Source organism: Geotrypetes seraphini, chromosome 5, assembly GCF_902459505.1.
Source record: "Geotrypetes seraphini chromosome 5, aGeoSer1.1, whole genome shotgun sequence".
NCBI lineage: Eukaryota > Metazoa > Chordata > Amphibia > Gymnophiona > Dermophiidae > Geotrypetes > Geotrypetes seraphini.
This window is the reverse complement of record NC_047088.1, coordinates 113511155-113537970: the sequence shown is the minus strand read 5'-3', so window position 1 is coordinate 113537970 and position 26816 is coordinate 113511155. Positions and strand designations below refer to the sequence as shown.

The window sequence follows — 26816 nt, the reverse complement described above, 5'->3', positions numbered from 1 at the left end:
AAAATTCACAGTTCTGGCTTCTCAAAGCCGCCACTGCTTATCTCTAAAGCAACTCTCTGAATTTATCCAAAACAGTTTCTTGGGCTGATATCAGATTATCAGATCACTCAGCCTGCACTAGTGCTATGGCACTAGGCCCCAACATATGACTTGCTGGCTAGGGAGTGTGCTCTGTGTGGTCTCAATATGCAAAATTTATACCCTCAAAAACCCGCAACAGAAAAACACAGAGCAGTCCCCACTTCCTAGGACTATTTTTTTTTTTTTTTTTATTTATTTATTATTTTCAACTTAAATTTCAAGTATTTCACTTGTACAGAAAGCAAGAATAGGATAGATATCAAATACAAAGCAATATAGATCTTAAATTAAACAAATATACTATTTATGCTCAAGTCCACAATTAGGATCCAAGAATTATTGAAAATTGGCGAAATTATCTAAAAAGAAAATTGTAAAAGAAATTGAGAACTATAGCACTGAGATGAGGTCACAATATCCTAAATATAGGGCTCAAAGATTGTTAACATTCAGGCGAGACATAGCCACAAAGTTTGTCAATTGTGATGGTTCAAAAAACACATATTTAAGAGTACGGTGATATACAATACATTTACACGGATGTCTCAAATAAAAAGTTGCTCCCAAAGATAAAACCCCAGGTTTCAATAGAAGAAATTCACGGCGACGCCTTTGCGTCTCCCGTGCCAAATCTGGGAACATTTGTATTTTATAACCAAGAAAGCTTTTTTGTCTATTTTTAAAGAAAAGTTTTAACAACCATGTTTTATCAATTGGCAAAGCTAAAGTAATAATCATGGTGGCTGGTGATGCTAAATCCTTCTCAGATGTTTCTAAGATCTGCGATATATTTGGAAGTTCTTGATCTAAGGGTTTTTCTTTTAGTTGTTGATTTTGTTCTTTATCAGACAAATAATAAACCCGTGAAAATGGTGGTAATGAATCTTCGGGTATCTCTAAGTTCTCTACTAGATATCTCTTTAGCATTTCTCTAGGTGTTACTAACTCGAGTCTTGGAAAGTTAATTAACCTTAAGTTATTACTGCGTGAATTGTTCTCGAGCATTTCAGTCTTCTTCCTTAGGTTAATATTATCTTTAACTAAAGCCTCTTGAACTTGTTTCAATGATACAATTTCTTTTTCCATTTTTTGAACAGATAAATTAGAAATATTCGTTTCTTTCCTTAAATCCTTCAATTCTTTATCATGTTCCTTAATTTTCCCTTCAATTTGTTGGAGTGTAGGAGTAATTTTTTTAACAAAACCAGCCAATAAGTCCCAGATAGAGTCTAAAGTCACTTCTGCAGGTTTAATCAGTTCAATTGAGGTTTGTGTAGGTGTAGAGTGCTCACCGTTCTGAAGTCCTTCGGGGGGTGTCTTCAGCCCTTCCCCCTCATGTTGAGATGATATTCCCCCAGGTACCTCCATAGGGGCCCTGGAAAAGTGGGCCCCAGTCTCCATGCTCTCCAGTAACTCTTCCCTTGCCTCTGGAGAGGAGAAAACCAATGAATCCGGGGTTTCCCCGCCCCTGGGAGAGCTGGTCGTCTGGGGTTGCGGGGGCGGTGCCCTAACGTCGGGGCTCAGTGTAGTGTCGGGCCCAGGAACATCCACATTGGTTTCGCCTCCCTGTGTTGTCAGCGGGCCGCCATCCGACGTCACTGCGACCTCCTGCATGCGCCGCAGTAAATCCTGAATATTCCCGAGACCCGGGGCTCCAGGACGCCGCGAGGCAGAAGCGGCACTCCGGCCCCGTCTCTTCGGCATCGCGGTAAGTAATTACCGTTAAGAAAATTGAAAGAAGCACAGTCCTGGGACACGCAGCTCAGCGCGTCCTGTCTCAGATCGCCATCTTGGATCTAGATCCTATCATCCTTCCTAGGACTATTAATCGCCCTTCTTCCAAACAGAGGGAACCCCCCCAAAAAAAACCCCAGTTCTTTTAAAGTTCAATCAGGTACCACCAAGCACCACACCTTTATCAGGGTTACTCAGCAAAATATACAGCAAGCTTATTAAAAAAATATCCAATTCAAATTAGGCAGTTTAGTTCACTTGCCTTTAGTGCAGCAGACTTCCACTGGCAGGGCCCCATTAGTCAGTTCAGGATACAGCTCCAGCTCCATGGCTTGAAAATCCTGGGACACTGGATTTGGTTGCTCTGTACCAGCCTCTACCAGCTCCATACATTCTGGCTGCTTACTGCCATCCAGAACTCTCAGCCCTGAGCATTCCTGCTTTCCTTGCTGCTCCTTCTTTTCTCTCTGCCTCTCTAGCTGTTCTGCTCTCTGGAGTAAAAGCCTGCAGCCACACCCCCAAACCCTCAGGTGCAAAGGCTATCCTGCTGGTTCTAGTTTCAGCCTGCACGTAACTGCTGGGAACTAAATCAGAGCTGTGTGTGTGTGTGGAACAGGCAAATCTAGTGCATCTGCTTCTGGTTTGTGTACTGCTCTGGGGACAGACCTGGCAGGCATAGGCTGAATACCACACTGTATGGTCGCCACCAGGACATGTGCCAGAAAAACTGTGCCAAAACATCCCATGGAAACCTCCCAGAAGGAAATAAATCACATGGAAAGGTGTTTTGGAGGAGGGGGACCTGGGCTGTGGGGTCAGAAACCCTCAAAATCAATATTTAGAGAACCCCCCCATAGGCTTCAATAGCTTTACTCATGTGCCATGTGGTGCCTGCCTGCTTTGGAATATGATTTTAGTTGGATTCAAAGGAGAAGTCATCTGCCTTACAGATTCACTGGATAAACCTGGCCTTCTAGCTGCCAGTCAGACCGAGGTCGAACTGAACGTCGACCCCTAGAAAATGTGCCGCGAAAGGGAGAAGAACCACACAGTTTGCTCACTGTTAGTCCTGGCTGAGCTGGGAAGGAGCCCATACAGCCTGCGATCAAGCTCCTGACTGAATCAGGGATGCGAGCAGCTATGTAGGGAATGTCCCCTGAGCTATAAAAATACTAGCAGGCTGGCTAGATGTGTGTCCCTGAGGGGCTGATCCTACTAGCAGCAGACTTGCACCATGTGAGCCTGTCTTCTCCCAGCCAGAGGTCCCACACCAAGTGGGAACCTTCAGGCATTGAGCCTTCGAAGATCACTGAGCAAAAATACAAAAATAATACAATGGCAGAGCAGAGCAAAAACACTTCTGAGCAACTTGCTTGAAGAAAACAAACTGAGGGGCAGGAGTGGCTTGGAGGTTGGAAAACATGGCTGACAGTTTTCTGCTAGCAACTTGTTGTTTGGGATATAAGACTCTAGCATTCAGTAATACTAGACAGACACATTGCAGTAGAAATAAAGAGCCCAAGCACATGTGATTTAGGATAGCCAAAGCTGCAAAGTCTGTGTTAAATGAACAAGTAATTTCAAAACAGGTAATTTGAAATAAAGTGACAAAGTCTAACTAAGTACACTACAAGTGAAAAGTAAAAATTAATTCTGACTGGACATAAGACAAAATTACCTGAGAATCAGTCAGTCAGAAAAATAATGATAGTTCAGTTGGTCCAATAAGCCTCTTCCTCAATGAAAATGCAGACTGACATTGAGTGTGTCCAGCAGCATATGGCAAGCCTTCTACAAATGCTTAAAACTTTCCTAGAAAGCCCTGGAAGTGTTTGCTAATCACTGAATTTAATGTGAGCCATAGGTATGAAGAATTGTTCATACTTGTATTCACAGAAGAGGCAGCTTTCTGGAAAAGTATGCTGTACCAGAGGAGCAGGGTGCTCCTATCATAGATTGAGACAGGGCCTCAATCAGAGACAATGTGAACATCTTCACACAAAAAACAGTGGGCTAGATTCATTAAGGGCACGGATCGGAGGGCGATCAGAATCATGCCCCCAACCGACCGCCTGGATCGCTCTACAGCGATCCTGACGCATGCGCAGACCATCTGTAGATGGTCTGCGCATGCACTGGCCCTCCATGCCTGGCAGAGGAGGAAACCTACTTTTTTTTGCTTTCTTTTTTCTTTCCAAGCCCATGGTTTTAATCTACTTTAAACCCGACTAGGCTTGCACTACGAGGAAGGGCAGGAGATTCAGGGCGAGAGCTGGAGAGATTCGGGGCGATAGCAGGAGAGATTCAGGGCTGAGAGCAGGGCGGCAGAAGGCAGAGCAGTGGGAAAGGACCTGAGTGACTGGTCCTCAGCAGTCGCTTACTTTTGATCAGTCAGCCCAGTCGGTGTCCTTCATTTTCTTTTAGTGAATTGCTACCTGCCTGTATTTGAATGCCGTTCCTCCTCATTTGCATGTGTGGATCAGAGGATGATTGGGACAGAGGTTAGTGAATTGGGTCGGAAGGAAATCAGATTGCAAAGGAGTCAATAAGTGGTCGGAAGTTAATTGGTGGGCTTAGTGAATCTAGCCCAGTGTGCATTGCTAGGAGTTAAGAATAGATTATACACAATCATGGAGCTTGACTCTTTGTAATCTAATAAATTGAGTTCTTACCCCTGAAGATGATCCTGGATTTCCGGGAGGACCTGGTGGCCCAGGTGGCCCTGGAATGCTGATAGCTGAAATAAAGATCAGATTAAAAAATTGATACAGCAGACAGATTCAGATTTTTCAATTTCTTCAGCAACTAGCCCAATGCAAGTTTATTTTTTTAATCCATATTTACTCTGTCTGTGAGGTCCAGGAAATGAGGGAGGTCCTGGTGGACCTGGAGGACCTGGAGAACCTGGTCTTCCTTCATATCCAATCCCTGGTGGACCTTGTGGTCCTGGAGGGCCCGGTGGTCCTCTTACACTTTCTCCCTGGGGACCCTAAGAAAGAATAGATATTTATTTCCTATTTCTAATTACATTATGGAAAATAACAGACAAGGTGGTGGATTTCAAGATCTCACACTGGGTTGAGCTTCCTATATTTCACTGGCTTAAGGATATGGCATCTGATTTTAGGTTTTAACCAATAAAAACTGATAAAACACTCCAATTAAAAAAATTAAAATAAAGGGTTCCTAGATGAACACCACAAAGACACAATTACTCTAGCACTCTTTCCCTTCTTCTGGCATGTGTTGTATCTTTCACTCAGTTTCTGAGTCTTTATGCATTGACGTCTCTCCTAACTAACTAACACTGGTTTCCCATGCCACATTGCATTACTTTCAAAATCACACTTCTCACTTTTAAAACGCTCAATTCCAGACTTCCTGCTTTTATTGACAAGCTATTGATTCCGCACACTCCAGCCAGAATTCATAGATCTTCTTCTCAAAATCTACTTTTTGTTCCCTCCCTCAAAACTTTTCATGTGCGACGTACCACATCATTTGCTGTTACAGCACCCCAAATCTGGAAGTCCCTGCCCTCCTATCTAAGGAAAGAATCAAATATTGATAAATTTAAAGGAGTATTAAAAAGCTTCCTCTTCAGAGACGCTTTTAATCCATAACCCAGGACTCTCTTACAATCTATGAAAAGGCAGCTCTCAACAAACTTTCCCCTACCCTTTTGTGTTATCCTTAGATGTCTTCTTTTCTAAAATTATTGTATTTCACCCTCTATCCTCTTGCTTTCTGTTTGTCAGAAGGTCTTGTTTTGTGTTTTGGTTCTCGTTATTTATTTTAATTTTGTTCCCCTCAATTTAATTGTATTTTATATCACCTAGAATGTTAATAGGCGATTAATCAAATTTTTAATATACCTTGATATTTAACTGAACGACTAGTGCAATAGTACCTGTGGCATGAAAACAGCAACAAATACTGATACCTTGTACTCTTTCAGAACCCCTATTTAGCTGAAAAATAAATACCTATAATTAGTACAGTTATGCTTTACCAGATAACTGTGGTTTCTTAATTCTTGCCAGACCAGTGGGAATATACTCTACCTCGGGGGGAGGGGGGGCTGAGGCAGAGCCTGTAAATATTCTTTTAGCAAGCTGTCTCCATAGCTGAACCCTGAAGCCTCAAATAAGATGCTCGAGAAGTATTTAGATGCTCCAATGGATCGGTGGATCAGTACCTTGATACCTCACAGTGGTATGATCAGGTTGGGCTGGTACCAAGAGAGTTGATTGTAGGAGATGCATGCAATGCGACCTAAAAAGTGGCAATCTCCTTGTGGAAGAATTAATCGAGCTTCTCCTGAAAAGAGTGCACCAGTAGCGATGGCTCAACAGCCGGTACAGTTGATGCAGCAGGTTGCTTCGGCATGTGTGACCTGGCAGAAGATACACCCCATATGGGAGAAACAACCTGCAACTCAGCAGAACGATGACATCTTTTGACCTGCATCAAGAGACTCGATGCTGTTGAGGCCTTTGATGCTTGCTGATCAGCATGCACCAATACTGAAAACTCATCAGCCGGTACTATCATTGCAGCAGGTTGCCTCGGAGAGGGTGACCTTGACGAAGATGCACACCTAGGAGGAGAGACAAACTGCAGATCCTTAGATTGATGGTGTTGATATGTGGTCTGCATCAAGAGACCTGCTCTACCTTACTGGGAAGAGGATGACTGGAAAACTGCCTTTCTCAATGCTAGGAGATTTCCCGATGTCAATACCGATGTAGAGAGTTTTCAATGGCGATGACTCCAGTTTTTTCAATGTCCATAGCGGAGCCAAACAGCTTCTCCTGTTGAATACGATGGGCTTTAATGGAATGCTTTTGCAAGGTGGAACACTTAATACAAGATTCAATTCAGTGTTCAAGGCCCAAATACTGAAGACACCAATTATGGGGGTCAGTTATCAAAATAGGCTTCTGGCACCTGCAGCACTTTTTAAACCCCATCGTAGGTTTTGACATGGGAAAAATTAAACTCAATGGTGAACGAAGTCTCACTGGGGGAAAGAACCTCAAGGCCGAAGCCCGAGGTTGGACAAAAAGAAAACAAATATTTTTATTATTTTTTAGAAAGAAACTATATAAACAAAAGAAAGAAACTAGAAAAAAGAAATGCAAAGTGGGAAGGCAAAGCCAATTGAACATAGTCCAGTCAAAAAGAGACATCTTCGTTTTGTGCAGTACTGTGAGAAGGCTTTGGGAGGGAAGGCACTTGCACATGCACAGTATGGGCAGTCACAAAGTTTCTTAAAACTTAAAGTGACAGTACACTTTTCATACTGTCCGCACCAGGCTCCATGGATGACTTCAACCATATGTGAAAATATGCCACCTGCTTGTCCTAGAATAATATGAATGCTCCCGTTCTCAGAAGTAGTTGCACTCTCTATAATATACAGCCATCAGACTTTGTCATGCACATCAATATGATCATGTTTTGCCACTTTTCCAAAAATTTCACTGGCTCCCAGTAGAACAGTGACTAATATTTAAGACACTAGCACTCCAAGTAGGGTTACCTTTATATCTCTCATCCCTCACAATACCTTATTCTCTGGCACACTCCCTAAAATCTCTTAATGATCATTGCTAGTTCTCCTAGGCCAAAAACCAGCAAAACTGGAATCCATTAGACATGTAGCATTTTTCTTTGTTGTCCCTTCATTTTGGAATTCTCTACCGCTATCCATTAGAAAGGAACTAAGAACATAAGAATTGCCGCTGCTGGGTCAGACCAAAAAACAAGTTATACAATGAATAAATGTTCTGCTCTTCTCTGTCCCTTTTCTTTCTTTGAACTTTCTTTCTCTTTACTTGTTTTTAATAAACTTAATTCTGACATACAGCATGTATATTAAGCATACTCTAATGGGATAAACATTTTAACTTACCTGAGGTCCAGGTGCACCAGGAGGCCCAAATGCACCTGAAGGAAAATAATCTTGGGCTGGTTCACCCTTTTCACCTTTCTGTCCAGCTTCCCCTTTCTCTCCCTATAAGAAAATTGTATTTTCGCAAATAAAACAAAAACTTCTAAAGTTATTTAAAAACAGCAAGATGTGGTATGTGGACCTTGCCCCCCCCCATAAAGATCTTATCAAGGAACTTACTGACAGGAACACACAGACTTCAGATAAATGAGGTATTTGTTTTCTACTGTGTGCACTACCCCTCCCAAATCAAATTTCCAATATAATAAACCAACAAAAATGAAACACATAAAGTTTACTATCCAGAGTATCCAAAATATTCCCAGCCCTTTTCAAAATTCATAAAAATGCTAAGAATACCTAAGAAAAAAATCTTGTGCACTGTAAGCTTCCTCAAGTATGTTAAAACAATTATTATTAACTTCAATTAAATAGCATGTTAATAAACAGGGACCACAGAGAAATGCTGTTCACTAAGTTACCAGCAACTTTATCTTAGCTAGGTATTGCAGTAAGAATAGGTGAGATGAATGTAATGTATGTTCTGGTATAGCATGATATACATGGTAAGATGATAGTCCAGTGTTAAATTATTCAGAACTTTATAGACAAAAAAAAAACAATCTTAAATTCTTTCTATTTACTGGAAGCAATGGAAGGCCTTCCACATTGGCAAGCATGGTATTCTAAACCAACTGCACCCTCATTTAGGGTTCACAACAACATAGCTAGGGCTTAATGGACTCTGTGTGGGAAAATTAAGATAGGCCCCCTTTAATGGTAATCTTTCCCAAGGTTTACTGGAACTCTGAATTCCTGTAGAGCTCCAGTAAACAAACCTTGCAGAAAAAAACAAACCAATCCAGACGTATAGAAAAAATTTTTCATAGCAATAGAAATTAACTCTGATGACTTTCCAAATCTTCTCCTGACAGGACACGGGGAGGAAAACTTTGTTCTGTCCTGTGTGAAAGCAGACCCCCAGGTACTCCAAATCCTGGGTGGGCTCCAAGTGACTCTTCCAAAGGTTGATCAACCAGCCCAGATACTGCAACAAGTGAACCATCTGCTGAACTGCCTGGATCCCCTTGGCCAGAGAGGGAGCCCTGATCAGCCAGTCCTCCAGATATGGATGGACCAGGACACCTAGGGAGAGGAGATACATTGCCACTACCACCATCACCTTGGTGAAAGTCCTGGGCGCCATTGCCAATCCGAATGGAAGAGCTACAAACTGAAAGTTCTGCTCCAAGACTTGAAACCACAGAAACTTTCTGTGGGCCGGAACAATGGGGATATGGAGATATGCCTCCGTGAGGTCCAGGGAGGCCAGGAACTCCCCCGGCACCACTAAAGCAATGACGGAATGCACCGTGTCCATGTGGAAGCGGGGCACCTTCAGCGCTGCATTCACTGCTTCAGAGCCTTTATTTGGAATGACGAAGTATATCAGGTATCTCCCTGAGCCCAAGTCACCCTCTGGCACGGGCTCAATCGCCGCAAGATGTAACAGTCTGTGGAACATGGCCTGCACCTGATGCGCTTTTTTGGAGCAGCCTGCAGGGGAATCCAGAAAGTACTCTGAGATAGGACAGAGAAACTCCAATTTGAGCCTGTAGTGGAGTATCTGCAAAGACCCAGCGGTCGGATGTGATAGTCTCCCTCATTCCTCCAGGAAGGCCAACAACCACTCCCCAATGAACAGGAAAGAGGTGGGGGGGGGGGGGGGGCTAGTGTCATAACTGTTTCTGCTGGATGTCTGTTTGAGGACTGAAAATGGCCAGACCACCCGAAGCGACCTGAAAGGAGGCGGGTACCTCTACCCTGAGGAGGAAGGACAAGAGTACTGGTGCGGATGTCGAAACGGACGAAAATTTAAACGCCCCGAACTCCTGACGGGGCGGGACCTGTTTCTTGGCAAAGCCTTGAGTTTATGGTCTTGAACACTCGCCATAAGGTCATTCAGACTCTGGCCGAACAGAAGCTGTCCCTTAAAGGGCAACTTGCTCAAGGTGGCCTTAGAAGAGGAGTCCCTAGAACACTGCCTGATCCACGCCATTCTCCAGGTGGACACTGAATAAGCGCCCAGCTTGGCGAAAACTTTCAATATATCTTATAAGTCATCAGCCATATAATCCACCTCAGAGATGAGAAAATCCAAATCATGCAGTACCACAGTATCAGGGTTATGGCGTAGTGTAGAGTGGCACGCCTGAGCAACGAAGGACGAGGCTGTCACTGCCTTGACACTGGCCACAGCTGAATCAAACAGGCATTCAAGGATGAAATCCACAAGCTTGTCCTGAACATCCTTCAGGACCACCCCTCCGTCAGTAGGGAGGGAAGTACACTTGGTGACCTGAGCCACAGCTAAATCCACCTTCGGAGAAGCAAAGCGCTTGGTAAAACCAATTGCCATAGCCCGAGCGCATTTCAAGGGGCCTTCCGGGTTATCCCAAATTTCCGCCAGGATACGAACCACATTGGGGTTATCAGGAAAGGAGGCAGTTAGTGGCCTCTGATCACTCATGAGAGAGCATTCTGCCTGGACTGTCTGATCTGGCTGTAGCTTTAATTCCTGCAGAGATTCCATAATGAGGTCCTCCAGACAAGCAGGTTTGAAAAACCTGCATACTGTGGGATTGTCAGCTAGGTCCTGGGACCCACATGGATCCTGATCAATGAGCTCTGCCAGATTTTCCACATCTGTGGACGCCGCCGAACTTCCCTGCAAAAGCAGAGGGATCAAGAGAGTACCCAATGCAATTGTGGGCATTGCCCTTTTCCGTTCCGGGGTCCCCGCTGGGGAACAAAGTGAAAGACCCGGGTCCAGTGGAGGTGTAGTCCCCATGGACGGCCCAGACATTGATGGGGTGACCACAGACATGGACTGATAGAGCATATTCTAAATGTACAGACGTAGCTTTGGAAAAGGATTATTTTTTTCCTTGGAATCTGACATACCTTCTGCATTGGAGTGGGACGGGGGTGCTGGGCGCAGGGGCTCGTAGTTGTTTGATTTGGCCATTCCACTGCGCTTGGATGTGTCTATCTTCATTCTGGGGCCAATCTCCTTTTAGCACAGTTCTTTTTGCATCTAGTAGGTAATGCGAATTTTAGTCCCAGTCAGGATAATGTGGTGTTTAAACATTGGACTCGGAAGGGACTCTGCAGCTTGGGGCAATTTCTTTTGGCCAAGGGCAAGCTTTCCGACTCTCCAGGCATCCTGGTCCTTGAGTGCTACTGATCATTTTGCCTATCGGCAACTCTCTCACTATATGGCCTCACTGTTCAAGGGGTCCCTAAACAAGGACTTTCTCACTACTCTGCAGGATTTCTTTATTGATGCTAACTGAGATTGGCTTTCAGAGTCTCAGTACCATCGTTGACTAGTGGTTTTGCAACCTTGGAGAGACTACCAGCAGCTGTTGTCCTTAAGGACTCGAGACTTAGGTAGAAGGCCTTGTTTGGCATCTCTATCTCCTTTGGTGCAGCTGATTCCCTGGGTGGTGTAAAGTGCAGAGCTCTAGGAATATCAGTTCAGAATTTTCACAGAAGCAGGCCTTCCATTTTGGGTGTGCCACTACACCTAAATGTCACCGGGTTGATAATTCTCTGGCACATGGCCTGTGGTCCTGTTCTAAGATTGCTGCCTTTTGGCTAGCCGTCCAGCAATACCTACAATCACTGGTGGGATATATCCTACCAAGTCATGTTGAGGGGATTCTTTTTCTTGCTAAAGGTTATTTGGGGGGGCACTCTGCTGGAGACAATTTGCTACTTAGTAAAGGTCACACCGTGGGGAAGAAGTGTATTCTGAATCACTGGTTGCAGGACTCTCTACCCACCATCTGATATTGGCAAAATAAATTTCACCTTTTAATGATCTGGGAATCTATATCGGCCCAGTTTTCCAGAACCTGGGGTAAGATTTTTCTGTCAAGTTTGGTCTTCTTATTTAGACACTCTACCTCCTACTATTACATTACATTAGTGATTTCTATTCCGCCATTACCTTGCGGTTCAAGGCGGATTACATTCAAACTAAAACAAGAATTACATTTCAACTTTGATAGATGCCCAGTATGTGTTGAGTTAGGATAAAAGCTTGTATTGAAAAACCTTGAACTGTAACTATGGCAAATTGTATCCTGTTAATTGTATATTATATATGTTAATCTGTAACCCATTTTGAGCTCTTTGGGGAAAACGGGATAGAAAACAATAAATAAAAAATTGTTCTTCATACAACAGTAGGCAGCTTCCAGTCCGTGTAGATCTCAATCTATTTAAGTTTGCAGAAAACCCCATGCAAATCTCTTTCATTTGGTGGGGCTATTCTGAAAACTCAAGTGACTGATGCCAACAGGGATTGAAAAGTTGCTTACCTCTGTGTTCACAGAGAGACTTCTGCAAAGGATAAAATGGAATCCTATTCAACACCTTGTTTCCTGCTGAAAAATCTTAGAGCAATGGTACACATAGGGAGGGCAAGAGAAAGTGATTCAGTAGATCAATTAAAACAGGAAAGAGTTTAAAAATCGATTAGGAAATTCAGTGGATAAAATGAGAAAATTAATTGAGGGCAAGCCTAAAAAATACAAACATTGAATAGCAAACTGTGGAGCCTATAGAAGCACATTTAACTTATCCAGTGGAAAAAAGGAAACACAGAGAAGTTGCATAGCTACAAAAGTGCAGAAGTACCATATGTAGAAAAAATTCTAGCATTTTACAAGAAGCTCTAAAAGTTAATTCTCCTGAGTCTCATTTGGCTATATGACATACTTTTGGAATAAAGTGAATTTGTCTTCAGAAAAAACTGACTGAAAGCCCTTTAAAATACATGGAAAATTAAAACCAAGAAAAGCTCTGGATACTTACATTGCTACTATATGGGGATATTTTAGGGCCTGAGGGACCTGGAGGGCCAGGAGGGCCAGGGGGACCTGGGGGACCCTGAGGAAAAAAAAAGAATCATTACTATTTGGTAGCACTACACAAATAATAAATTGTTGTTGTTATAATTATTTAGTGATTAGCTTGCAATATAACAAGATATGGGAATTTATATCAGCAGATCCTTAAAACAACCACCATAGCTACTTTTTTGAATTTATTCAGAGATATTGTCCTACTGCTCATAACTCAATTTAATTTTACTTCCCAATTTCATAACTTTATAGTAGAAAGCTAACTGGAACTTTTTAGTTGCAGCACTGTTGCCTTGGTATTTGAATCCCACTGTTGATGTTTGCATGAGTACAATACTGCTGCCCAGAGCACTACAGTCCCTTATAGCATCATGAATAGTTGTGCATTGGGACAAGGGTGATGGAATTCAGGCTAAACATCTGCATTGGGATTTGGGACCCAAGACAGCAGGGCTGGAATAAATTGCAGACAGATTTTTGTTTTACATATTGAGTGTCATGGTGATCCTTTTATTCTAATTTAAAGAGTTAAGTGAATAAATACTTTATAGTCTTTCACTAGTCTATTAAAAAAAAGGCAAAATCTTTACCACCTGTTCTAGCCAGTCAGATTTTAGCCAACTAAGTTAAACTCTACCTAATTTGTTCAGCCACACACACCTAAGCAAGGCTAGGTGGTGGCTGATAAACTACTTGGACTTTGCTGGTTAAAATGCAGTTGGCAAAGGTAGGCATGCAATCATTTTTGAAAATAGATCCCCATACTGGCTAAGCACAAGGAGCTCTTAGAAAACGCTTAGGTTAAGGAATCAATATTCAAAAGATTTGTCCAGACAAATTTCTAAAGCTGAATCTTCCCTACCCTTTCATTTATAGTGGATAACTTTTGTGTGTATAACTTATGCACACAAAATGTATCATAAAAGAGGCAGAGCTGGAGATATTCTCAAGGTATGGTAAACCTTTATGCACTCACCCCCAAATTGTATATAAAGTGCCTAAAAAATTGGTTCTGATCATAATGGCACTTAGTGTGATTTTATAAAAGGCACTTGTCTTATATGGAATCATGCTTAGTGCCCAAAAGTGTCACTGACATTTAGGCCAATGAAAACCAGGCCTAAATACCTGCGCCTATATATGAATTAGGCATATTCTATAACAGGGCACCTAATGTTTAGGAATGCCCTCCCATGGCCACACTCCATTTTGAGATTTACAACACTAGAATTTATGTGCACCACTTTATAAAATATGCTTAGAAAGTTGTGCGAGTAACTTTTAGTGCCAATGAGTCAATTAGGTGTTAATTGCCAATTATTGGCACTGATTACTTTGTTAAACAATTAAGTTGCGATTTGGGTAGCACAATACAGAACCTGGGCCTGAGTGCTGATTTTATGAAGTAATTCACATAAAGCGGGTCAGAGAAGAAAGCTGTTCTATAGTTAGGAAAATAAAATTATGCTCATGTTTCAGTCTGAAGATACTGAGCAGCAAACTTCTCTGTGCCTCACTGAATACTGACTTTTAACTTCTCATTGAGATGTTAGCTTGTAAACACATTATGTTTTTCTTTCTTTCATCTTCATATCATCCCCCCCTTTCCATATTCAGTTTCTCTGACCTTCCACAGGTTCCTGCGGGGACTGGGACAAATTTGTTCCCACGTCATTATCTAGTGGTGATCTTTGATTGGAGTTTGAAGATAAGATGGGAGGAGGGTGGGGAGTTTAAGGGAAAGGTACCAGACAGTAGATGGGGAATATTGAGAGAGAAATCCTGGACCATGGCAGACCGTGGGGTGGGGAAACATAGAAACATAGAAATAGACGGCAGATAAGGGCCCACGGCCCATCTAGTCTGCCCACCTTAATGTCCCTCCCCTACCTTTGCCCTGTGAATAGATCCCATGTGCCGATCCCATTTGGCCTTAAAATCAGGCACGCTGCTGGCCTCAATCACCTGTAGTGGAAGACTATTCCAGCGATCAACCACTCTTTCAGTGAAAAAGAATTTCCTGGTGTCACCTCGTAGTTTCCCGCCCCTGATTTTCAACGGATGCCCTCTTGTTGTCGTGGGACCCTTGAAAAAGAAGATATCTTCCTCCGCCTTGATGCGGCCCGTAAGATACTTGAACGTCTCGATCATGTCCCCCCTCTCTCTGCGCTCCTCGAGCGAGTATAGCTGTAATTTGTCAAGCCGTTTTTCGTATGGTAGATCCTTGAGTCCCGAGACCATCCGGGTGGCCATTCTTTGCACCGACTCCAGTCTCAGCACATCCTTGCGATAATGCGGCCTCCAGAATTGCACACAGTATTCCAGGTGGGGCCTCACCATGGATCTATACAATGGCATAATGACTTCCGCCTTACGACTGATGAAACCCCTTCGTATGCAGCCCATGATTTGTCTTGCCTTGGACGAAGCCTGCTCCACTTGATTGGCAGACTTCATGTCCTCACTGACGATTACCCCCAAGTCTCGTTCTGCTACCGTTTTTGCTAGGATCTCGCCATTAAGGATATAAGACTTGCATGGATTCTGGCTGCCCAGGTGCATAACTTTGCATTTTTTGGCATTGAAGTTGAGTTGCCATGTCCTAGACCATCGCTCCAGTAGGAGTAGGTCGTGCATCATGTTGTCGGGCACTGAATCTTCGTCTGTTGTGCATTTGCCCACTACATTACTCAGTTTGGCGTCATCGGCGAATAATGTTATTTTACCTCGAAGCCCTTCTGCCAAGTCTCTTATAAAGATGTTGAATAGGATTGGGCCCAAGACTGAGCCCTGTGGTACTCCACTAATCACCTCCGTCATTTCGAAGGGGGTGCCGTTCACCACCACCCTTTGGAGCCTACCTCCAAGCCAGCTCCCAACCCATTTCGTCAATGTGTTACCTAATCCTATAGAACTCATCTTGCTCAGTAACCTGCGGTGTGGTACGCTATCGAATGCTTTGCTAAAGTCCAGGTACACGATGTCCAGGGACTCCCCAATATCCAGCTTCCCCGTTACCCAGTCAAAGAAGCTGATCAGGTTGGATTGGCAGGATCTCCCCTTAGTAAATCCACGTTGTCGGGGATCCCGTAGATTCTCCTCATCCAGGATCTTATCTAATTGGTGTTTGATTAGAGTTTCCATTAGTTTGCTCACTATCGATGTTAGACTCACTGGTCTGTAGTTTGCTGTCTCCATCTTTGAGCCTTTCTTGTGGAGTGGAATGACGTTAGCCGTCCTCCAGTCCAACGGGGAAAGACTCAGTCACTTGAAGCATGGGAGAGTGTGAGAGCAGTCAAATGTGTGAGAATTGGCATCTCTGTTCAAACTAAACAGGGAAATCACTCCAATGGCAGGGAATGTTGATTTTTTAAATCAGCAGTGGAGTACAGGCATCTGCAATAATTGCTTCCCCCCCACACACCTTTTCTTGCCTTTGAGATCAACTGGGAACTGCCAGTTCTACTGCTCCAGGAGATTGTTAGCCCTGCCCACTCAGCTGACATCATTCAGTAAGCCAGGTGAATAAGGGTAGTGGAGTGCCGGAGGCGTGATGCACCAGAGTAGCAGGTGCCTCCAACATCGTGCCAACAAAGGAGCGCAATCAATCTTTTTGAGTAGAATTTGGGGGGATTTGGGAGGGAAGACTGTTGAGTTATTTTATTGTACGAGATAGAGCATATTGAGGTGGTACTAGTCCAGGAGAGGTTTGAAGGTCTAGGTATAGGCAAAATAGAGGTGTTACATGGTCTAAGTCACAACGTCCAAGTTCCGTCAATCCTAGGCTATATAACTTTTGGTTATACATGCTGTATGACTAAGTCTAAGCCGGTCCACATCCCGCCCAACTCTCGCCCTCGACACTCCTCCTGAAACACCCCATTTAGCTTGGGTCGTTCAGCGGCACTATGAAGGCCTAGGTCGTTTAGAAATACGTCCAAAATTTGTTTTTAATATTGGCACTTGGACGTATTTGGACAATGTTCGTCCAAGTGCCGACTTAGGCCGGTTTTTGGAAGTTTTTCTCTTTCGATTATGAGCCCCATAGCCTCTAATGGACTGGAAAGACAATCAAATAATTTTTTTTTAAGAAAAGGGGGGATTAAATCACTTGGTGATGAAGTAGGTCGTGATGAAGTCACTACCTTCCTTAGTGATGAGACTGAAGGAAGGTTAAAAGCACAGAATTCAGAGACAAGAACCATAGGAGACCTTTTCAGAAAAGCCATTGGCAAAGTCTTCTGCACTAAGGGAGATCGTTAGCTGAGAAGGGGAGCTACTATTAGCAGGGGATATTCCAGACAAGAGAGTAAAATAACTGATATAATTGAGAATTAGTCAAGTCGTGTTGCAAAATCCTATTTATGTAATTTTGTTTAGCCTTCGTTAAGGAGACAGAATAAGACTTGGAAAAAGATTTAAATTGTGCATTTGAAGACACTGAAGGATTCTTTCTCCAAGAGCACTCCACAGTCTGCAATTGATACCTCAGGAGAGAAAGGCCTGAGTGGAGCCAGGGCTGAGATAAATGTCATTCTGAAGAAATTAGTTTAGAAGGTGCAGAGCGATCAAGAGCTGATCGGAGAGTATTGTACCAGATCTCAATCTTGTCACTCAGGTCAAGGGTGGAATAGTTATCAGGAAATGGTTCGCAATTAAGAAAAAAATTATCTGCAGTTAAAGATTGAAATTTTCTAATATATTTAGGAAAAGAAAAACTAGGAGCATTAGGTACAGAAGATACTGGAATTGCCAGAAGGCACTGAACAACATAATGATCTGACCATGGTACAAGCACAGAAGAAAGGGTGGACATGTTGGGACAAAAAGATGAGCAAGTAATTATCACATCCAACAAATGCCCAGCAGATTGAGGAGACCTAAATATAATATCCCTCTCCCTCCCACCCACCCCCCTTCCCTGGATGTGCAAATCAAACCAGTAACAGGGGAATAAACCATTTAATTAAAATTAATAAAATTGGTCAATGGACCCCCCCCCCCCACGTCAGTTTAAACAACTTATTACCCATTTGTTCAGAATTCATTTTCTCATATTTATAACACAAGCATAATGAATTCCACCAAAAAGTGAAATTTAATCTGTCAAAATTCTTCCAAATTTAGAGACCATTTGCAGGGCTGCCCCAGTCATTATACCAAGTAATCTGCTTTTATGTCTATCTAATGGAGGTGTAGGAGATAACATATGTCCCACAGATTACCGCTTCATACGACAGTGGAACCACAGTCTCCAGAATCAAATTAATATGTACCCATATAGATTTCCAAAAGTTGAGTATCAAAGGACAATAGAACAACAGATGATCCAGTATCCCTATGTCTAGATGACAGTACCAGCATCTATTAGATTTTGAACTATCTAACTTTTGTAATCTAACAGGGGTCCAAAAACTTCTGTTTAACAAAAAAACCCCATGATTGTCTCATAGATGCTGAGTCCAAATCCATGGCCATTGATTAGCAGAAATTTATTGCTTTATCTCAATGCTCCAAATGTCTCTTAGACTAGTTTTAGGTTTTTTATTCAGATATTAATTTATACCACTTGGCTGACTGAGGCCCGGCAAACTATACTGATTTTTTAAGTTGCACCAATCAGGGAACCCCTTCTGAATGGCCTGCTTCAACTGCAACCACTTATATGTTTGAGACTTTGCAATGCCGAATGATTGTTGCAGTTGTTAAAATTCAAGCATTTTCTCATTTGATAACACATCATCTAAAGTACATATACCTGCCTGCAGCCAATGTTTACAGAGGATCTTAGACTCGCCAATTTGAATCTTGGAGTTCAACCATAAGGATTGACCATGGATTGTTGTACTGATATAGATGTTAAATTATTAATAAATTTTAAGATTTTCCAGGTGGTAAAAAGAATTCAATTGTCCTTATAAATTCTGGGTAACTTAATACTCAATATATGTAAGGTGACCATACGTCCCGTTTTGAATGGGACAGTCCCGTTTTCGGATCCCCTGTCCCGTTGTCCCCACATACAGCTTTGGGACGCCCAAAATGTCCCATTTTCAGAGACAGCGTCCGGAAGCTGTGCGCGGGGACATCGGGACAGGCGATCGCTTCCTGTCCCTCCCCTGCCGCATCAAAAAAAAAAAAAAAAGCCTCCCTCCAGGCCCTATTTAGGTCCACCGCCGCTGCTCCTCTGCTGCCACTACTCAAACCCGGAAGCCTTCTTCCCGACGTCAATTCTGACGTCGGAGAGGATGTTCCGGGCCAGCCAATCGGGCCTGGAGGGAGGCTTTTGTTTTCCGAGGTAGGGGGGGTAGGAGGTAAGCAGGTAGGCAGGCTGGATGGCTCTGGGGGAGGGAGGTAGGTAGGCAGGCTTTGGGGGAGGTAGGCAGGCAGGCAGGCTGGCTAGCTCTGGAGGAGGGAGGTAGGTAGGCAGGCAGGCAGGCTCTGGGGGAGGCAGGTAGGCTGGCTGGCTCTGGGGGAGGTAGGCAGGCAGACTGGCTGACTTTGGGGGAGACAGACAGGCTGGCTTTGGGGGAGGCAGGCAGACTGGCTCTGGGGGAGGTAGGCCGGCAGGCTTTTTGGGAGGGGTTGGGACAAAGGCTGGAAGCAGTGAGGGGACATAGGAAGGAGGGATGAAAGAAGGAGAGAAAACGGCAGAGAAGGGGGGGTTGTAAGTAGAAGAAAGACTAGAGAGATAAAGGTCTGGACCAAAGGGGAAAGACAGGAGGCAGAAGCAGGACTTTGGGGAGGTGCAGACAGAGGGGGAGAGCCCCTGAGGAAGAGCAGAGAGAGGCAAGATTATAACAGAGGAGGGAGAGAGAGAGAAAGGGAGACCTGGAACAAAGGTACAAAGGAAAACTGACACTGAACTGGCACTAAGGACATAGGAAGGAGGCACTGGGGGCACTAAGGACATAGGAAGGTATTGGGGGTACTAAGGACATAGGAAGGAAGAAGGGAGGGAATAGAAAGGGACAATTGTTGGGCCTGAGTGCAGAAAAAAATGAAAGATAGGATGCACAGTCAGAGGGAAACGCAACCAGAGATTCATGAAATCACCAGACATCAAAGGTAGGAAAAATGATTTTATTTTCAATTTAGTGATAAAAATGTGTCAGTTTTGAGAATTTATATCTGCTGTCTATATTTTGCACTATATTTGTCTATTTTTCTATAGTTACTGAGGTGACATCGTTGAAAACCCCCCAAATAGAAATAATTAACATTTTCTCTGCGTATAGGGTGCTTTGTGGTTTTTTAAAAATTTTATGGTTACCATTATGAAATAATAAGATATTGTGTGTACATGAAAAATGAATGGAAGAAATTGGGGGCGAGGCTAGGGTGGGATTGGGGTGGGGCTAGGGCAGGATTGGGGGGTGGGACTGAATATTAATAGATATCCCGTTTTGATGAAAAAAAATAAATGGTCACGTTAAATATATGACATAACCGTAATGGAGACTTAAGTTGCCATTCTAAGTAAAACCAGACCGGAAGATGCTCCAAGACATCAGGAAGGATTCAATACAAACCTTGACGCAGTATGAAAGCTTGATGGTATCTATAAAAATTTGGGAAATTTACCCCACCTACCGCAATTAGTTTTTGCAAAGATACTAAAGCTATTCTAGCCATTTTACCCAGCCAAATAAATTTAGTGAGAATTCCATTCATTTTCTTATAAAAAGACCCCTGAAAATAAACTGTCAACATACTCATTTGGTAGCAAACTACAGGCAAAATCATCATCTTGGCAGTTTGGACTCCCCCACCAAAGAGAGATATAATGGGTTCCAATGCTCACACATTTCTTTGACATTCAGCAATAAAGATTTTTCATTTACTGTCAATTGTGTCTTCCAATGTATTTTGAATCATAATGCCTAAATATTTTATACCCTCTTCCTTCCAAAGAAGTGGGAATGGATCAATTGCACAATGTACATTTAACGGAAAAACTCCGATTTGCTCCAATTTATTTTGTAACCAGAAAATTTGCCAAATCTATCAATCAATTCTAGTAAATGCGGAATGGTAGATTCAAGATTTTTCAGATGAAGCAAGATATCATCTGCTTAAGCAGAGATCTTATATTCCCCACCTGCATAAGGAATCCCCTATATCTCCTTTGCCTGCTGTATAGCCAACAACATGGGTTCCAGAACAATATCAAAAAGCAAAGGAGATAAGGGACATCCTTGTCTAACTCCCCTTTTCAGACAAAAATGTTCAGAAAATGTATTATTAATATATAGCCTGGCTGAGGGGGAACTATACAAGGTTTGAATCATTTGAATAAATCTGGAGCCTATACCAAACCAATCCATTGCTTGATACATGAAAGTCCATTCCACCCGACCAAAGGCCTTCTCTGCATCCAAAGAGACAGAGAAAGCTGGATCGTTCATTGTTTTTTATAAACTTAGCATATGAAATGCCAATCTAGTATTATTTGAAGAATGTCTTTGAGCAACAAAACTAGTTTAGTGCATACCGATCCTATAAGGGAGAGCCTTGGCTAATCTTAGAGCCAATAGCTTAGCCAGGAGTTTTCCATCCACATTAATTAAATAAATAGGCCTGTAGTTCAAAACCAAAAGGGGATCTTTATTTGGCTTCGGCAAAACAATGGTTAAAGATTCCGCCATAGTACCTGAAATATAACCTTTAGTCAATTGTGACTGATATAAATTTAGAAGATGAGGTAATAGTATAATTTGGAATGATTTGAAAAACTCTACTGTAAATCCATCACTACCTGGAGTGGATCCAACTCTGAGGGATTTCAATGCTGCCTGGAGTTCCTTAAGTGATATAGAAGCTTCAAGGTTTCCTTTTATATGCTCGGGAATTTTTGGCCCATGAATTAACTTTAAAAATTCTAAACCCTCAATTTCTTTATTTGAATAAAGCTCAGAAGAATATAAAGCCATGTAATATTCCAAAAATTGTTTTAATATATTTCCAATTTGAGTATGAGTTGTACCCTTCTCATCTTTAATGGCCCCAATCTTTACTTTTCTTTTTTTTGCTTTAAGATAATTAGCTAATAATCTTCCCGCTGATTGCTTGCAGAAATTGAAACTGCTTGGGGCTCTAACTCTCTCTCCCTCTAAGGTAGGAGGAGCACATTCTCAGAAAAGTGTTTGGATTTCTGCAACTCCCGGATTGTGGGAAGGAATTGAATACCTAGCATACTGAATCTGGAAGGGACGTAACAGAACAGAAGTTACAAAGTGTAACTGGACTAAATTTTAAGAAGGAAAGAATGCTGATTAAAGACAGCCGGTATCTGGATGCTTCTCAAAATGGCAGGATAATTTGAGAAAGCCTTTTATAGATGCTGCTATGAATTATAAATTTCGATGGAGATTCAGTACATAGATTTAAATGCACATTAGAGATGGATTATTGACAGTCTTGACTGATTTTAATAACTCTATGAACCACAAAGAAATTAAGCGCTAAGCACAGTCGCTGTGGGTCAATTTTTTTGGCCGATTCTGGAACAGCGATCAATGTTCCAATAAGCTTGCATGCAAATGATCTGAGCAGAGGTTCGTCGTAATCCCGTCCAACCAGTCACTGTAAGAGCAACTTTAACACATGCATAGAGCCGGTTTAAGAAGCCCGAACAGCTGAGCAACAGGGGAAGCCCCAAAGCAGTTTCCTGCCACTCAGTTGTTGGGGCTTTATTTCTTTATGGCACAGATGCGCGTATGTTACAGATGCACAATATCTGCCCATGAAAAAAGAATGTGAGCTGCCACCCCCCTATGACGGTGCCCCACCTTTGACTAACCACCATGGAACCAAAATAGAGGCAGAAAGGTTACTCCCTCCCTCCTGCCACTGTGCGCCCCCTCCTGCACCAGCTGAACCACCCTGCGCATGTTAATAAAAATTGTCAGGAGGGATGCCCACTCCCTCCTGCAGTGAAACTTCCCCTGCCTCCCCCAGGACCCCACATACCATCCCTCGCCTACTCTTTCCTAATATATACATATATATACATATACATACATATACATATATATATTGGCAGGAGGGATGCCCACTCCCTCCTGCCATCAGATGTCCCCCACAACCCCCTCCCAACTTTCCCCGTACCTGTCCATGAAGTTGACAGCAAGGATGCCAAGTCCCTCCTGCTTGCAGGCCCGCCACTCCAAATGGTGGGCCTTCCCCATCCTGGATGCATAAGGAGGGGCCTTAGGTTCCTCCCTGTGCATCCCAGGTTGCACCGAGAAGGGAAAGGCTCACCATTTTGGAGTGGCGGGCCTTACAGTAGGAGGAATTGGGCTGCTGTCATCTTCATGAACAAGTATGGGGAAGGTTTGGCGTTGGGGCGGGGGGCTGAGGGCATCCAGAGAGAGAGTGGGTATCCCTCCTACCGATTTTTGTTTTTAGGAAGGGAAATGGGAAGGGGAGAGGAAGGGTTGGGTGGGGGTTGCGGAGGCAGGAGGGAGTGAGCATTCCTCCTGCCTCTATTTTGGTTCCAGGGTAGATCATCAGGGGGGAGGGGCGGCAATGGAACGGCATTGTTTTTTATGGGCCAGTTATTGTGTATGTGTTACACACACACACACACACACACACACACATTTGTGCCTATAGACCTCTCAGTAACACAGTTACCGACAGGTTCTTTCAGGTCGGTAACCATGTTAGGCCATCGATCGGATGGCTGATTTTAATATTAATGACCTCCTTTGCATGCCAGAATCGAAGAATATACAACCTCACAGAAATCCATGCTGTGAGCTGTTTTGTGCATTTGGTTGGCAAATGCAATTGATTGCTATACCAGTCAAACCAGTTTAGGGATGATCATTAGACGATTGGAGACTTTAGTGCATCTACCGTATTTTTCGCTCCATAAGACGCATCTGACCATAAGACGCACCCTAAACTTAAAGGAGGAAAACAAGAAAAAAAACATTCTGAACCAAATTCTCCCTGCCAGGCTCTGCACCCTGTCCTCCCTCCCTGCCAGGCTTTGTACCCTGTCCCCCCTCTGGTGGTCTAGTGGTAGGCAGGGACAGAGCACAGATGTCAAGGCATATGTCTTTTTAAAATATGCAATGTCACCCCAGTAACAACTATAGGAAAATAGACAAATATAATGCAAAATATAGACAGCAGATTTAAATTCTCAAAACTGACATATTTTGATCACTAAATTGAAAATAAAATCATTTCTCCTACCTTTGGTTGTCTGGTGATTTCTTCCTTTCCTTCCTCAGGCCCAACAATTGTCCCTTCCTTCCTCCTATGTTTCCCTCACTGCCTTCCAGCCTTTGTCCTCTTCCCCCCTCCCCACTCAGGCCCAACAATTACTGGTATTCCTACCTCCCTCCCTCCTATGTTTCCCTCACTGCCTTCCAGCCTTTGACCTCTTCTGCCCCCCAAGCCCGCCCGCCCACTGAATTCAATTACTTCCCGCTACTGCCGCTGTGAGGATACATCAATGAAGCAGCAGTGGCGGGGGATTTGGACTCCTGGCTCAGCAGCGGGTTGAGGGAGCCGGCACGGAGCGAATTGCTGGGAAAGGCCAGGCGGGTGCAGCGATTGCACGCCGCCAGCCCAGAAGCCTTATCCCCAACATCAATTCTGACGTCGGACTGAAGGTCCGGGCCAGCCATTGGCTGGTCCGGACCTTAAGTCCGATGTCAGAACTGACGTCAGGGATAAGGCTTCTGGGCTGGTGGCGTGCAATCGCTGCACCCGCCTGGCCTTTTCTTTCCTCTACTTACACGGGCAGGAGCAACAGGAGCAGAACCCAGGAGCAGCGGCAGCGGTCAAAATAAGGTAACTGCCGCAGGGGGGGGGTGTTGTATTCGCTCCATAGGACACACCCTTTTTTCCACCCACTTTTTTTGGGGAAAAAAGTGTGTCCTATGGAGCAAAAAATATGGTAATTCCTAAGTATTTGCTGTTTACAGAATTTTCATATATATGTCTTAGATTCTTTTCTGAATTTTTTGGGTAATTTTTGTTCTTAACATTTAGCTGCAGACAGAACTGAATAGAAACATAAAGAGCTACTTACTCTGAAGTGGTGTCCTACACTTGGATCTGCAGAGTCACCTTTCTCACCCTTTAAACCATTCATACCTGGACGCCCCTAGTAAATTTAAAAATAGAAATAATTTAGAATTTCCTGTAATATAGCTTTAATTTTAAATGATAGCCAACATACAAAAAATCTCCTATGCTGAGAGATCCAAATGATGGAACAGAAGTCTGAATGTTGTTTATAGCAATACAGTAAATTAGAGAAAAAAGAAACCATAAGTTTTATCACAATACATCTTCAACCATCTTTCTCGCAGATTTTTAGCAATAAACTAGAAGAAAAAAAAGAGATTATGTCTCAGATAAGAAGGTTTCACTAGGACAACACCCCAAACAATGTACTTTGGAAAGGTCACAACAGGGAGGACCAGCAGCACAGAAACACACCAATAGGAAAACTAGACAACCAACACACACCAACCAGCAAACACAAAAACAAAATAAACCATGGAGAGGAGGCCTACTGAATACAAGATTCATGAACAAGAAGGGAATTTAGATCACAGACTTAATAGAGAAACATACTGAATTTCCTAGTGATAACAGAATCCTGATATACCCACCAGACTATCACATCATGCTTCAAAATAGAATAGGTAAGAGAGGAGGGGAGTGTAATAGTAATACACAAATCCACCCTGGAATTCCAACAAATGAAAACGACCCAACCAACCTTTGTCTAAATTCATTGATTACTTTTTGAAACTGAAGTGATGAAGGCCAGATCCTATGTTCAGGATACCACCCATTTTTCGCGGATTATTCAATAAACCACGGTACAGCCTACCGATTTGCTGGTGACTATGGACTTGGAAGCTCTTTATAGTAATATTTCTCAATGTAAAGCCCTGGACATAATTGGACATACTCTTCAAACAGCAAGTAGCTCTCATAGAGTATCCAAACAATTTCTCTTTCAACTAGCTCAGCTGGTACTGCAAAATAATTATTTTGAGTTTGAGGGCAAATTTTTTTCTCCAGAAACACGGAATGGCTATGGGGACAACTATGGCCCCTAGTGTGGCCAATCTTTATGTAACTCATTTTGAGGATCATCACCTATACACTTCCCTCTGGATGACCCATATTCGTTTATGGGTCAGATACATCGACAATGTATTTCTAATATGGAGTTCTACGGAACAAGTCTTATTTGAGTTCCGTGACTGGTTGAATTCTGTGGACCCTAATCTCAAATTTACCATGTCTTTCCATATGCAGTCTATTACTTATCTTTGTACCCGGGTTACTAAGCAAGACAAGGGGCTAGTAACCAAGGTATTCTGTAAGGACACTGATCAGAATACGTATCTTCATTTTTCCAGTTGTTATCCTACTAAATTAAAGCAGGCCTTACCCATCAGCCAGTTTTTGAGGTTTTGCAGGATCTGTACATCCACTATTGAATTTAAGAGACAGGCCAGTGTTATGTGGCATTGTTTTGCTCAAAGGGGTTACCCTAATGGGTTATCAAACACGCCTACATTCATGCAAAACATGCTAATCCTAGTCTGTTGTTACAACCGACCAGTAGGCTCCCGATGGAGAAACAGGTTTGTGTTCTTATCTATTCTGATCGTGCTATAGAGGTGGCCAATGTCATTAAAAAATTCTGGGGCATTTTGGCAATACATAATGTTTTTAAGGATGGTCCATGCACTGCTTTTTCTAGACCCAAAAACCTGTCTAGCATGCTTACTTCTCCTGCAGTTCCTCAAACCTATAATCAACTTAGGGGCCACGGTCCATGTGGCACGTGTCAGATGTGTGCATTGTCTCTGCAACTGGATTGCTGGACTCATCCCACTAACCACAAAAGCTATCGTTTGAGAGCTCATACTACTTGTGTGTCAGCTTGGGTAATATATATTATCATCTGTCCCTGTCAAAAAAATCCACTTAGGGCGCACAAGCAGACAGATCAGGACTCGGCGGGTAGAGCATAAAAGTAAACTCAATACTGCTACCCTGACCGCGCCTATGGTGAGTCACTGCTTGGAGTTTCAACATGTGTTCACCCGGTTACGTTGGTT

General features: G+C 43.1%; 1 protein-coding gene across 1 annotated transcript in view; it reads right to left on the bottom strand.

Moving 5' to 3' along the window:
* COL18A1 (collagen type XVIII alpha 1 chain) overlaps positions 1-26816 on the bottom strand; it is a 585697-nt gene that overhangs the window by 90526 nt on the left and 468355 nt on the right. Inside the window, exons 21-25 of the mRNA XM_033945055.1 lie at positions 24758-24832; positions 12656-12730; positions 7733-7834; positions 4660-4804; positions 4488-4552 (exon numbers count right to left, since the gene is read on the bottom strand). Of these exons, the coding sequence (XP_033800946.1) occupies positions 4488-4552; positions 4660-4804; positions 7733-7834; positions 12656-12730; positions 24758-24832 (462 nt within the window). The remainder of the gene's footprint in view (positions 1-4487; positions 4553-4659; positions 4805-7732; positions 7835-12655; positions 12731-24757; positions 24833-26816) is intronic.